The sequence below is a fragment of the Mercenaria mercenaria genome, chromosome 12 (genome assembly GCF_021730395.1).
Source record: "Mercenaria mercenaria strain notata chromosome 12, MADL_Memer_1, whole genome shotgun sequence".
Classification (NCBI taxonomy): domain Eukaryota; kingdom Metazoa; phylum Mollusca; class Bivalvia; order Venerida; family Veneridae; genus Mercenaria; species Mercenaria mercenaria.
In genome coordinates, this window is record NC_069372.1 from 73555524 (window position 1) to 73571300 (window position 15777).

The following is a 15777-nucleotide window of genomic DNA, read 5'->3' on the forward strand; positions in this document are numbered from 1 at the left end:
AATTATACACCATCATGAGACAAAGTGTCTTGCGCAGTTCCCTTCCTTAGAATTACTTCCCTTTGTTGTTACTTTAAATAGCTTATATTGTAACTTTTTCATTACTAGACCTAGGGAAAAATCGAGACCACTTTTCTGTAGTACAACATGCATGTTACATCCAATTTTGAGGTGTATTTTGACCAATCTCTACCTGGTAAGGATTTCTGTGTGGACTTACATTTTTTTTTTTTTTTTTTTTTTTTTTTTTTTTTTTTTTTTTTTTTTTAAGATTAACTTCCCTTAGTTGTTACTATAAATAACTTATATTGTAACTTTTTTATAATTGACCGTAGGGAAAAACCAAGACCACTTTTCTGTGGTACAACATAGTTGTTACTTTCTAATTTTAGGTGTATTTTAAGGTATCTCTACCTGGTAAGGAGTTTTTTTGTGGACCTAGAAAAACAAAAGAATTACAATGATTACTAAACAACCACAAAATTAAAATTACATCTGCAAATACAGGTGCTAGAGTAAAGAAATTTGCTGTGACGGGCGTATATTGTGACATTCTGGCACTCTTGTTTATTCTTATGAAAAGTGTTGAAAACCTGGTTTCGTGGCATTGCCGCGTTTCTTGTTGCACACTTCTACAGGGTTTCGGTCCTTGAACTAGCGAAAATAGTTTATTTCTTGTTTATGATGCTCATAGCTCAAAAATATAAATGGCCGTATATATGGCCTAGAATAACGAATCCTTTATTTAAAATGTTTGTTGAGGCTATATCCCCCTAAGACTGCAAACATTTGAATTATTGCACCTTAGAGACATTTCTGGCGTTACCTATCCTTGCCGCGACGGTATGATACAACTCGAACGAAACGACATGCCACTTTATGGAGCCGCGGTTCTACGATAACCTCTTCACTTGAATAAGTTTATTAAAAATTACAACTTGCCTTGCAGTAGGGATTTGAAGGTAACAGCTATTCTCTAAAAAAAAAAAAAAAAAAAAAAAAAAACAGTTTGGTTTTAATTTGTAGCCGTCCATACCATCTCTAAAATTGTTTTTTTTTCTTCGTAACAAGATAGGAAAAAATGCAATTTACAAAATATAATTGTGAAAACGAGTTCTTAACGGTCTGAATAAAATGAACGTCCGTTTATTTTCTTGTTACATAGTATAAAGACTGTATTCTCGCAGACCTACGTACGGAAAAAGTCACTGTTTTTCAGTAGTTTTTGATAATTGTTGAATGTTCCATAATTTTAAGTTTTAATGAAATACTTTGAATGATTTTGTTCAACACTTTGTCTAAAAGTGCATGAAGTTCATCCCCGTAGGAACAATAGTCAAAGTTTGCGAAAATATCCTGAATTAGTTATGTATCAGCATGTTTGAAAAAAAGGAATAGCCACTTCTTATTTTCATAAATCTTAATATCATATTTTGAAAAATGATTCAGAAATGCTCGATCTTGAGGACTAAGGTCACGAATTCCGGGATTTCTTGCCCCAGTTTTATGAAAAAACTTAAGTCGGTTTTATACTTCGTTTTCTGTAAAATTCAGAATTATTGTGTTTTTATCTATGAAATAATCATATGCGGTTCTGATATAGACGGTCAACATTGAAGACTCATTAAGGAAAAAAACAAGCATTTGAAATAACAGACTTAGCTTAGCAATTAAGTTTTTTTCATGATATTGTGGCCTGTCCTCAAAACATTTTGAATCTCAGCTAAGTTTGATACTGAAGCTTTGTCATTTATCAAAGTCGCATTTTTAAATTTTAAATTCATGATTATTTTCAAGTGACTATTCAGTACGGATGGTCTGCAGATTTGACTGAAATTAATAGTTAAATACTAAGAAAACTATCTGTCAAAGTTTCAATCGCAAACCCAGCTGAGACCGAAAATTGTTTTGTGAACATGGGGCATGGGAAGCGTCCAAGGTCAAAATTCCGATTATATTCCAAAAATATTTTATGGGCTGTTCATGCATAGCATTGTCATTGACTTAGTCAACTCCAGTGACACCATTTGAGCAATTCTGTTTAGTAATCTGATAAAAACAGCTTAGTAGTCAATACTAACTTTTTATCATTATTGACAAAACGTTTTTAGTCAAGTACCTTTTCGAACACATGCATATAGGGTATCCCTATGGTATGTGTAGATACTCGAACTCAAGGTTTATATTGGTTTAAAAATTCATTTTGTAGCCATCGTGTATATCATGATAAGGTGATGAATTCAGTGCAGTATAAAGCTGAATCTATATGGTTTGAAATGGTTAAGAATATATAATACCACGTGTGATATTTTTTTACCTCGGTGCATTAAAATGTCACGCATTTTATAATACCTGTGCGCGTTTGCTATCCAAAAAAAGTAGCATTTTAGTATTCCGAGTGCAATAATACTCCATGTTTCCATATACATTACAAGTACCAAATATTCAATTAAAAAATGTCTTGTAACATATGTTGTTGTGATCCCCTACGCATAGGCGTCGCCTGACCTAAAATAGATGAACCTCTTGCATCGCACTAGTGCAGGGGAAGTGTCTGCCTCCTCACTGGGAAGTATTTGTTCAAATCCTGTATTACAGGTTATTTTGATAGTTGAATCAACAGCCATTTCTACCTTAAACGAATACCGGCTGGAACCCCACCGTACAGATAAGTTGCAGCACTTCAAGTGAAATCTAGCTTCTTGTTTGTAAATACGGTAGGCGAAAGATTTGAATACTGTTAGATATATTAACAAAAATCGATATAAGGAAAAGGGGTAAAATCTAAAATGCTAAGAATGCTTGTAATACATCGGTAATTGTTGTACAATAAAACGGATATTAATAAATCTTTAAGACTTATAATGTTACATCATCGATGTCTTCTCAGAAGGATATTTAAGATATAAACAGTATTACTGCATAATAACTAAATATCCCCCTGTACAGTTATGCATAACTCCCGTATATACAGTTTGAGAAAATCCGCAGTCCGTTGTCCGCAGTACGCGTCAAAGTCTCATATCTATAACGGTTTAAAGATGGACTATGCTCATATTTTTATGCCCCCAGCATCTACTGATGCGGGAGGCATATAGTGATTGTCATGTCCGTCCGTTCGTTCGTTCGTCAGTCCGTCCGTTCGTTCGTTCGTACGAGGTTAACCAAATGGGACCGTTTCGTCTAGCATCAATACCCCATACTAGAATGACTTGATACTAATACAAATGTAACCTGTGACCATTCCTCATCTTCAGACATCACCTGACTTCAGTTTGACCTTGACCTCATTTGGACTTAGGTTGCTCTCTTGGTTAACCAAATGGGACCGTTTAGTCTAGCATCAATACCCCTTACAAGAATGAATTGATACTATTACAGGTGTAAACTGTGACCATTCCTCATCTTCAAACATCACCTGACCTAAGTTTGACCATGACCTTGACCTCGTTTTGGACTTAGGTGCAAAATCTATCGACAAGGATGCCACTGGGGGCATCAAGCGTTTATTGAACGCAGCTCCTTGTTGTTGTTTTTTACTTTTTTATCATAAGATATTGATTCAAATCAGGGAATCCTCGTCCAGTGTACTTCTGCTACAAATGACCATTTGTTAAGTATTCCTGTTTTCAATGGCGAATATTACGTATTCACTATTTATAAATCATTCACTGATCAGTGTGTTGTATTAAAACCTGACACACAGTCCTTTTTATAATCACAAATATGTTTAAGTATACATAGATCCTGTATATGAATGTAAATTTATCCCCCTTTTTGTACTGATAAATTGTTTTTCTACATCATTCGAATGTTAACTTTTGGTATGTATTGCTAGAAGGGAGGAATGTTGTTGGTCAATGCTTCTGTCTGTCCTTGCTTCTGTCCGTCCGTCCTTCTGTCCGTCCATCCTTCTGTTGGATTGATTTGCATATATGTTGGCATACATATTTTGTTTGCTTTTTGTCATTTCTTACAGGCCTTTCTATTAAAAATGCCTTGAAATAGTCTTTTGCAATAAATAAGTAAATATAACGTAATAAGACGAATGTTCATTTTCGGAATATAGCTAAATGATTTCAGCGGGCTTAACCACAACATAACTAGTAACTTCGTGCGACTTATATTATATAATTCAGTTACATATAGTTATTTAATATATATATAATTAATATATAATATTATTATATAATATTACTATTTTTTCAGTTACATAAGTATATATATTTTCAGTTACATATATATTTCAGTCACTATAGTTATATATATTTTCAGTTACATATAGTTATATATATTTTCAGTTACATATATATTTTCAGTTACATATAGTTACATATATTTTCAGTTACATATATTTTTTCAGTTACATATAGTTACATATATTTTCAGTTACATATAGTACACTATAAACACGAGTATGGATCTCTGTCAGAAGCTGTAAAACATGGTGACGGACTGGCAGTCCTCGGCTTCTTTTTTACGGTAATAAATTCTATATGAGTTCTATATAAATTTATACTATTTCTTTCTGTGATATTGTTGGGAGCTATTGCACCCGCACCGGTGTCGACATCACCGTTGGCTAAAGTTTTTGATAAAGTCAAATGGAGAAATAATTCCCATAACTCTGATTTGAATTTTGACAGAGGTATGCCCCTTTTTCACCTAGATTTTTTTGTTTGTTTTTAATAATGTTAGCTGTCTCTGTTACTATCAAAGCTCTTGACTTGAAATTTAAAATACACAAATGTAGTTATTTCTATCCAAGTCTACACCAGGAGAAACAATCCCGACAACTCTGATTTAAATTTTGACAGGGTTATGCTCCTTTTTAATTTAAATATTTTGGAAAAAGTTTTAAAAAATGTTTACTGGCAAAGCTCTAATTCAAAGTCAAGCACTGAGAAAAGTCAATCGTGCTGTCTTACGGACAGCTCTTGTTAACATAGAATTTTTTGGTTTAAGTTTTGTAAAGTTTTTACTGGCAAAGCTCTAATTCAGAGACAAGCACTGTTAAAAATCAAACATGCTGTTCTATGGAGAGCTCTTGTTGATACAATTTTCTTTTGATCCTGTTTCTGTGAATCAACTTAAGAGGTGTTTATAAACTGTACTGCATGGACAGTGTCACACTTAACTTAATAAAAAAGTAGCGTCAGCCAGAGCTCGGCTTGCCACTTGGCAGGAAAAAGAATTAAGTGTATCGGTTTGAAAACATGGCACATTGTGACTGTTACTTTGTATTTTTTTCTATTAACTAACCTGTACTTTGAATTATTTATTGCCTTGGCATAGATTATTGCGTTGGTGTCAACATTCTTGGTCCTATTACTTATAATTACCATTTGTATGATAACATGTGGAAAATAATTTAGAGCATCTATATTTGTAGACAAAAGATGCAAAAGACAATGAAAATCTGGCACCTCTCATAAACAGTCTCGACAGTGTTTCCTTTAAAGGTAAGACGGAGCTACGAAATAAGTGGTCCTAAAGATAGAGCATTTACTTTTTGCTTGTCACTGTCCTAAGATCGTGCAACTCTGAAATGTTTCATAATATTAAGGTATCCCTTATGAGAAAGTCAATGTTTATAAGTTTAAGTGTTTAAGAAAACTTGTCTGTTGCATTATTTTATTGATTCTCGATGATCATTGATGACTATCTCTCTAATCTCTGTTCTGAATATCCATCTCTTTAATGAATATTCATCTTCTCTTTAATGGATATTCATCTCCCTTTCATTTCTTCAATGAATATTCATTTTTTCTTTAATGAATATTCATCTCCCCTTCATCTCTCTTTAATGAATATGCATCTTCTGTTTAACGAATATTCATCTACCCTTCATCTCTTTAATGACTATCTATCTTCACTTTAATGAACATTCATATTCTCTTCATGTTCTTTTTAACAAATATCCATCTTCTCTTTAAAGAATTTCCATATTCTCTTTAATGAATATTCATCTTCTCTTTAATAAATGTCCTTCTCCTCTTTAGACATCTCTCTTTTCTTTGATGAATATCTCTTTTTTTTCTTTAACTAATATCATTGGCAAGGCTACACAAATCAAATATCAGGAGAGCTTGAAGCATTGAGCATTACGTGGATTGTAAACGGATTAAGATATCATCCTGTTTGCATTATGAAACCCTCCTCCCTGCCACAGCGGAAAAGGGAAATGTTAAAAATATTTGAACCACTGCTAAACATGAAGTAAGAGCTGCAGCTGTATATATACTGTTGTATCAGTATTAAAACTTGTTTGTCTATTTAAGATGGGAAGGTGCCGATCGGTATCGACTTTGAGGACCTAATGCCGTCCACTCATCAACATTTCTACAGATACATGGGTAGTTTGACCACCCCAGAATGTAACGAAGTTGTCGTCTGGACTGTGTTTGATACTCCCAATACTATATCTTCTGCCCAGGTAAAATGGTCAAACAGCTAGGTTTTATGATGAATTAAAACTGTAAAATTTGCTTTAACTACTTACAACGGAATCCTAGGGTGACATGTGAAACTACTATGTATTGTTTTCAAAGATATGTGCACAACATGCAGTATCTGCAACTAGATTATCTCTGTTTTAAAACGTCCATTTGTTTGGGGAAAATTTAAGTCACGTCGAATTGTATTTATTTTACTCCGTTTTAGTTCAATTTGACATAACTGCTAGAAGTTGTTGTTTACATGAAGGCGTTACCATATGTTGCAATTATAACTTAAAAATGGGTTTCGCAGAGCTTTTTGCTGAAATAACGTGTCTTTATGTCATGTCAATATAAATAACAACCATTCAGGTCACTGTTAAGTTGACATTCAGTTATCTCGAAGTAAAACGTTTTAACACATCGATTTTCTGAGTTGTTTCAACAGCATTAGTTATCTACACCAAATAAGGGGAGTGGTGGTCTAGTGATTAAGGTGTCGGGGGTCGTGGGTTTGAGACCTGCTGGGAGTCACAATCACGCCTTCTCATAAGACACCAGTACTGGCTTTTCCAGGAAGCAGCCTGTAAGAGTACGCAAGCTTAGCATGCAGTTGTCATGCACGCGACACGGTATAGATATATTTACATGCGCGCGAAACATTATATATATATTCACATGCCAGACACAATATAGATATATTCACATGCCAGACACAGTATAGATATATTCACATGCCAGACACAATATAGATATATTCACATGCCAGACACAATATAGATATATTCACATGCCAGACACAATATAGATATATTTACTTGCCAGACACAATATTGATATATTCACATGCGCGCGAAACATTATATATATATTCACATGCCAGACACAATATAGATATATTCACATGCCAGACACAATATAGATATATTCACATGCCAGACACAATATAGATATATTTACTTGCCAGACACAATATTGATATATTCACATGCGCGCGAAACATTATATTATATATTCACATGCCAGACACATATATAGATAGATATATCACATGCCAGACACAATATAGATATTATTCACATGCCAGACAAATATAGATATATTCACTTGCCAGACACATATTATGATGATTATATTCACATGCCAGACACATATAGATATATTCACTTGCCAGACACAATATAGATATATCCACATGCCCGCGACACAGTAATATTATTCTTAGATATATTCACATGCCATACGCAGTATAGATCGATTCACTTGCCAGATGCAGTATATATATATTCACTTGCCAGATGCAGTATAGATAATTATTTACTTGCCAGACACAGTATAGATATATTCACATGCCAGACACAGTATAGATATATTCACATGCCATACGCAGTATAGATATATTCACTTGCCAGATGCAGTATAGATAATTATTTACTTGCCAGACACAGTATAGATATATTCACATGCCAGATGCAGTATAGATATATTCACATGCCAGACGCAGTATAGATATGTTCACTTGCCAGACACAGTAAAGATATGACTGAAATACTGTTGAAAAACGGCGTTAAACCCAAAACAAACAAAACAAACAAACAGTATAGATATATTCACATGCCAGATGCAGTATAGATATATTCACATGCCAGACGCAGTATAGATATGTTCACTTGCCAGACACAGTATAGATATATTCAGTATAGATATATTCACATGTGCGTGACACAGTATAGATATATTCAGTATAGATATATTGAGATTATTATATTCACATGCCAGACGTAGTATAGATATATTAAGTATAGATATATTCACAAGTTCGTGACACAGTATAGATATAGTCAGTATAGATATATTAGTATTCACTTGCCAGACAAAGTATAGATATATTCACATGTGCGTGACACAGTATAGATATATTCACATGCCAGACACAGTATAGATATATTCACATGCCAGACACAGTATGGATATATTCACCTGTCAGACACAGTATAGATATACAAAAATGTATTCCCATGAGCGTGACACAGTATAGATATATTCACACGCTAGACACAGTATGGATATATTCACATGTCAGACACAGTATAGATATATTCCCATGTGCGTGACACAGTACAGATATATTCACATGCCAGTCGCAGTATAGATATATTCACTTGCCAGACACAGTATAGATATATTCACATGTGCGCGACACAGTATAGATATATTCACATGCCAGACACAGTATGGATATATTCCATGAGCGTGACACAGTATAGATTTATTCCCATGTGCGTGACACAGTATAGATATATTCACATGTCAGACACAGTATAGATATATTCCCATGAGCGTGACACAGTATAGATATATTCACATGCCAGACACAGTATAGATATATTCACATGCAAGACATATTCACATGCCAGACGCAGTATAGATATATTCACATGCAAGACGCAGTATAGATATATTCACATGCAAGACGCAGTATAGATATATTCACATGCCAGACGCAGTATAGATATGTTCACATGCCAGACGCAGTATAGATATATTCACATGCAAGACGCATTATAGACATATTCACATGCCAGACGCAGTATAGATATGTTCACTTGCCAGACGCAGTATAGATATATTCACATGCAAGACGCATTATAGACATATTCACATGCCAGACGCAGTATAGATATATTCACATGCCAGACGCAGTATAGACATATTCACATGCCAGACGCAGTATAGATATATTCACATGCCAGACGCAGTATAGACATATTCACATGCCAGACACAGTATAGATATATTCACATGCAAGACACAGTATAGACATATTCACATGCAAGACACAGTATAGATATATTCACATGCAAGACACAGTATAGATATATTCACATGCCAGAGGCAGTATAGACATATTCACATGTGCGCGACAAACTTCAGTTGCAAGGTTGAAAATAACCTCTTCAATGTGAGTATTTTAGGCCAGAAAATAGTAAAAATCTGACGAGTTTCGCATGGAGAAATTTTTCTTGATGTCATTTTAGTAAAACTCAAAAATGATATAGAGCTAATTACCAAATGTAAAATATGTCTGTCTTTGTACTAAGATTTAAGTCGTATATTTTGAAAAGTTCAAACCAAAGCGAGAATATGAATGCTTCACAACCTTATGCATTCTTGCATTTTGTCTTAATTTTCCATACTTTCAAAAACATTTTCTTGCAAGTGAACGTTCTTTGAGGCTACTGTACTTTGGGCTATTATCTCATTGAATAAAATGCAAAATTTAGCAATGAACTAGTTAACCAAATAATTTTCTCAATATTAATATTATACATATTCATATAATTTTAGCTCGCAAAGTTCCGACAACTGTATGAAAAAAAAGAGAATGAGAAAAACGAACACATTACATGGAACTACAGGCCGACACAGAAACTGTTTGGTAGAACAGTATACAAGACTTTCGAGACCGGTAAAATATTTTTTCAGTAATTAACAGCTTTAAGGTAATATGCAGAGATGTATTTCATTCGAACATTTTGAATTGGACACTATTTTTAGCTCGACAGTTTGATATTTTTTCAAGTAGTAGAGCATTTGTTTTCACCCTTTTGTTGGCGTTGACGTCCACATCACAAAAAATGTTTGCATGAAAGCCTACTTCTTTAAAACTACTCGACCAAATGCTTTCAAACATCCAACTTGACCAAATGCTTTCAAACTCCCATAATGTTTAACTTGCAAGTTTCGGTTCATGACATGCATTTTTAAAAGCAGGTTTCTCAAAAACTGCTAGGCTAAATACATTCAAACTTTATACAATGTCATGACATTTAAGACATAGGTCTAGTTTTTACTCTGTCAAAATTATGCCCCTTTTTTAAGATAGAATTTTGGTCAAAGTTCTGTAAAAAAGTTTGTCCCAGGACTTACTTGACCAAATGTTTTCAGATTTTGGTTTTAGCATACTTTGATACTATATGTCGAAAAGCTGTCAAGATCTTGTCATCCATCTCAAGTAATTTTTCTCGGTATATTCTTTAATTCATAGAGCATCGCAGTTTAGTGTCAAAACATTACCTCAGGTATACCACATGGACAATTTTTATCAGGTCATATGAATTAAGGTGTTTGAACTTTATTTAATGGCAACAAACATTGTAAACTCGACTTTTCGAAGAAAAAGTACAGCTGTTGCACATGCCTCAGCGTCTGTGTCGCCTTTGCTTAAAGTTTTTGATAAAGTCAAATCTCTGTTGCTATCAAAGCTTTTGACTTGAAACTTAAAGTAGCTATTTACTATCAAAGTCTACACCAGGAGAAAAATCCCAATAACTCTGATTTGAATTTTGAAAGAGGTATGCCCTTTTTTTGAACTTAAAGTTTTTTGGTTAAAGTTTTTGATAAAGTCAAATATCGCTTTTACTATCAAAGTTTTTGACTTGAAACTTGAAATAGTTATTTACTATCAAAGTCTACAACATGAGAAACAGTCGCCAGATGATGATGACTCTGATTTGAATTTTGACAGAGTTATGCCTCTCTTTAACATAGATTTGTTTTGTTAAAGTTTTTGATCAAAGCTTTTGACTTGACACTTGAAATACAACTTGTAGTCATTTTCTATCAATGTCTACGCGGCAGCGGGCAGGAGAAACTTCCCCTTTTTAACTTGGAATTTTTTGTTAAAATTTTATAAAGTTTTTACAGTGGCAAAGCTCTAATTCAGAGTCAATCACTGTGAAAAGTAAAGTGTGCTGTCTTATGGAAGCTCTTGTTTTTGTTGGTTTTAACATCGCACTGACAAAATTATAGGTCATATGGCGACTTTCTAGATTTGATACTGGTGGAGGAAGACCCAAGGTGCCACTTCAATCATTACTTCCATCAATCTTGAACGGGCCTAGGTATAACCACCGACTAAAATTCCTTAAGCTAGGTGAATGACTTCCAAATATAAAGTGCCCCGAGTGAGGCTCGAAGGGCAAGTGATTGGTAGTCAGTGACCCGAACCACTCAGAGGCTTCTAATAAACATTTTATTATGCTTGTCTCTGTTAAAATACGCTTACGCTAGAATTTCGTCACGTTAACATGCGGTGACGTCAAAGTGACGTGCAACCAAAAAAAGAGCGCTACAATATTTTATCTACTGTTATAGATTAAAGGCATCGCAACAAAATATTTCTTAATTGCAGTACTAGTAATTAAGAATAGTATTTATTATTTCTGTTTAATATTATAATGTGAAGTCGCTGTATGGTACTAGCGCTGCTTTAGAAATGATAGGGAAGTAGATAAATAATTGTCATGTTCGGAAACCTGTAATTTAAGTCCTCGCGCATTAAATATGTTCTCAACTATGTGTTCCATTTGCTGCAAAATATAATGAGAAGTAAAGATACCAGGACACTTTGCGGCTCCTGTTCGGAGACTTTTCATCCTGTAAGCATTTATCTGTATTTACATTTGAGCTTTTGTTTTTCAGATATTCCACCTTCCTGGCATTGGAGTTACGAGGGTGTTGAAGGTAATTACAAACACAAAATATAACATATACGTATTGTTCTTAACATTGGTTATTATACCACCAAATACAATGTAGGCCTATATGTGTCTCTAATAATTATTACAGTCATGCATGTCTGTCAATTTGTTAGACCAGACGTCTGTCCGTAATAGATGTCCACGTCATATCTTCTTAACCACAAGAAAGATTTTCGTAAGAATACCATCAGTTAGTAACACCATATAGACTACATGCAAATAACACAATTCAGGTCAATTGGTCCATGGTCAATGTCACTCTTAGAAGTCAAACATTTTGTGCCCATGCCATGTTTTAATCACTTGATGAATTTTCTTAAAACTAGCACAAATTGCCAGTATTACTGGTCTTTACTACAGGAGTTGTTAAAAAAATAATTACAACATAGGTCGCTTGTCTGTTTGCAGTCCCTTGCAGTTTGCATGGTTCGGACACGAAGGAGTATTATGTACATTTACAAAAGGGTACACCTTTATAAGGACAGGTCATTTTGAATCAGTTCCAAATTTGTTTTCAACTTTTTATTAAGGAGCAGCTTACTGGAAGAATTATTACCAAACATGCAGCGGAGACCGCCAGTCCCCTATTGACGTACCTACTGGGGATCACCTAGAACCATATGATCCCAACTTGAATCTGGAATCCCTCGAGTTCGTGAACTATGACAAGCTCATCACTGGAAAGATTTTGAACAATGGACACACCGGTACAAATCTTATGTTTTAAATAGGTTTTTGAGCTTTGTTTCAGACAGACAGATGCATTTAATTATGCACAAAAATCACTGTAGTTTTTTATACAAACATAATTATGCATTTTTGTTTTCTAAAAAGCAAATAACAACGAGTAACTGCTGTTGCTATAAATGGGATCTTTTTCCTGATGCTCTAACCCTTTGTTTATGTCACGTGTACCGAGCGTACTAATTATTAAACTGAATATATATAATTTTCCTTAAGCTTTCTGCTTTTGATTAATACAAAACGTGTATAAAGAATTTTCCTTAAGCTACCTTGCTTCTGATTTGTTTGACCAGTGATTTGTAAATGATTGTTTGAAACATAAATCAACTAAAAATCAAACAGATAATCAATTTACTATGCGGACCTTATTGTACCCAAGCTGGTTTCAAACAACCTAACTTTATGACCTTTAACCAGCTGTTTTAAACGGTACGTTTTAAACACCTTGTCACGAACCACTCGACCGAGAATGAGTATATGGATTGGAAACCCCACAAGTATGAGCATATGCTGCAAGTATGAGAGACTGACCTTTCCACAACCCACCTAGGTCGAAACCTTAAAACAAATTCAACCCAAATGTCTCAAACACCTAACAATTTTGTCTAAACTACTGTTTTAACCCTTGTCTCAAACTATGTTTTAAACCTTGTCTCAGACCTAACAAGGTTCAGCACTATAACCCTAAACCATCAGCTTATACTGCGACCCGGACCACTAAAATAATATAGCTATCAAGGGGACCCAGCAAGGATGAGCCGAAGCTGCAAATATGAGGGTGCCTCACCTAAATTATTTATTACCAAAGTCCCAGTTATAATTTTTGCTTATTTAATTATTATAAATTATTTCTCCAGTTTCTCTTCGATGTGCACTCTTTGAGCTCCCAGGACGATCTGCCCAAACTGGATGCGCAGTGTGTAATTATATGGCCGTATGACGTCACTCGCCTACGGAAATACCTCTGACTTTTACATAGACTGCTGAATACAATTTACCGAAATGCACTTAAAGCGCGAAAGGACCAATTTCCCAACATTACCCACGCCTCGGATTTTCAAGCGTCCCACTTGACTTCATTTAACATTCATTCATCTAATGTAATTTCAAAGCATATAACATAAAACAGCGGATCTGTCTCAACATTTTAAATACTCTATGATAAATTACTTAAGCTTGTTTAAGGAGATCCATACAATGTCTCCATCACCGCCATCTTTCATCTCTTCTGTTCTTGTAATCAAGTTGGATATGAGTTTGATTCTTTAACCTTCTTTTCCTTTATTATGGTTGAACATTCTGACTCCTTCACACTTTCTATTGATGGATAAAAAACATCTTTCTCAGATATGCCAGAATGTTTCAGCTTTTTATGTCTTGACAGGTAATTCATTTTGTTGAACAACCTTTGACAAATCTTACACAGATGTCTTTTCTGAGTACATTGCAATTCTTGGTCCTGAAATATTGCGGATTTACGTAGATGATCCTTAACCGATGGACATATCATATCCAGACCATGTTCTTTCATCTCCGGTAACTCTGATCTACATACTTTTGACTTACAACGAACAGTCTTACACTTAACATCTGATAAATTTTCCTCTTGAACTCGGGTATGACCTTTCCGAATATATGTTAAGCTAGACATACAACATGTCCTGTCAGCTAGTCTTAGACTACATTCCTTACCTTGTATTATTAATGTATCAGATACTGCATCAACCTGACAGTGTTGAGTTTTAAGAAAGTCTAAGCCAAGAATAGCATTTACATTAATGTTAGCAACTACAACGTTCCAAACACATTTTATGCCTTGTAGTTCAATAAAAACGTTTGTTTTTCCCTTTACATCAAGAGTTATGTTTGAAGCAGTATCGATTTTACTTCTGTATGATTTTAAAGGGTTATGCTTGGAATAGTTTAGAAGTTTGTTCCATAAAGATAATGATATGATAGAAAGAGAAGCACCTGTGTCAATTAGGCATTCAGATTGTAAACCATTAAACTTTACATCAGCAATAAGTCCCGAACCCATGGAATTATTTGACTGCCTATTGTTTCCAGGTTTATGATGTAATTTAGGGCAATTCCTTTGGATATGATTCTCAGAACCACAGTTGAAACATTCACGCTTTTCTTTCAGTTTTGGGTGAAACCTTGGTCTTTGAAAATTTTGAAAATTGCCTTTGTTTGAATTCTTATGACACAATTTGTTTTGATAATTTTCAAGAGATTTTACCGAGTTAGTCAGTTGTTCAACCGTTTTCTGCAGTGTTTTCAAACCTTCAGCAAAATAAGTTTCAGACGTCTTATCACGGTCACCTGCTGAACGGATAAAACCCTCGCTATCAAGATGTTTCCTTTCGGCTTTGTTATAAGCTTCAAGCTAAATGGCGTGTCGCACTGCCTCATTTAAATTAATTGGTCTAGCCTGTTTAACACGAATTCTCATATCTGAATTTATTAGGGCATCCATGAATTGTTCTTTTGCCAAAGTTTCTCTTACGTCATTTAGGGCTGTTGGATATGCCATGTTTGTGAGACGTTGTATGTCTTGACCAAGCTCTGGCAAAGTTTCAGTTGCTTTTTGTTGTCTTTCACGAAGTTGAACCCTATACAGCTCTGTCTGGTTTGGTGGGGCAAATCTTTCTTCTAATGATTTCGACAGTTCGTTATAATCATTTTTGTTGCCTGATAAATTACCAAAAACTCCTTGTGCCTGCCCTCTTAAACATATCGCTAGATATAAACCTTTTTCATCATACGACCAGTTGTTTAGTGTGGAACAGGCTTCAAAGTGAGCCTTGTAATCTAACCAATTCCCTGTTCCATCAAAAGTTGCAGATTTCAGCTTGGCACCACTCTGTTTCAAACTAGCTTTAGCTGGAACTGACATCTTTGGATAGAAATGTCTTGTGTTGGTGTTGAGGTGACTGGTTGTTTCGGCTTCTTTCTGTTAGTCACAAAACGATCTGGGTTTTTGATTTGATCTGTTGTGTTGAACTGAACTTTTCTACTTTGTTTAGGTGTACCCAAAGGTGACGTATCTG

The 15777-nt window shown here is 34.6% G+C and overlaps 1 protein-coding gene across 1 annotated transcript in view; it reads left to right on the forward strand.

Annotated features, from left to right (window-relative positions):
* The window catches only part of LOC123533901 (uncharacterized), an 85046-nt gene that overhangs the window by 58106 nt on the left and 11163 nt on the right, over nucleotides 1–15777 (forward strand). Inside the window, exons 5-10 of the mRNA XM_045315873.2 lie at nucleotides 4390–4482; nucleotides 5393–5462; nucleotides 6282–6436; nucleotides 9786–9906; nucleotides 11922–11963; nucleotides 12511–12687. Coding sequence (XP_045171808.2) covers nucleotides 4390–4482; nucleotides 5393–5462; nucleotides 6282–6436; nucleotides 9786–9906; nucleotides 11922–11963; nucleotides 12511–12687 — 658 coding nt within the window. The remainder of the gene's footprint in view (nucleotides 1–4389; nucleotides 4483–5392; nucleotides 5463–6281; nucleotides 6437–9785; nucleotides 9907–11921; nucleotides 11964–12510; nucleotides 12688–15777) is intronic.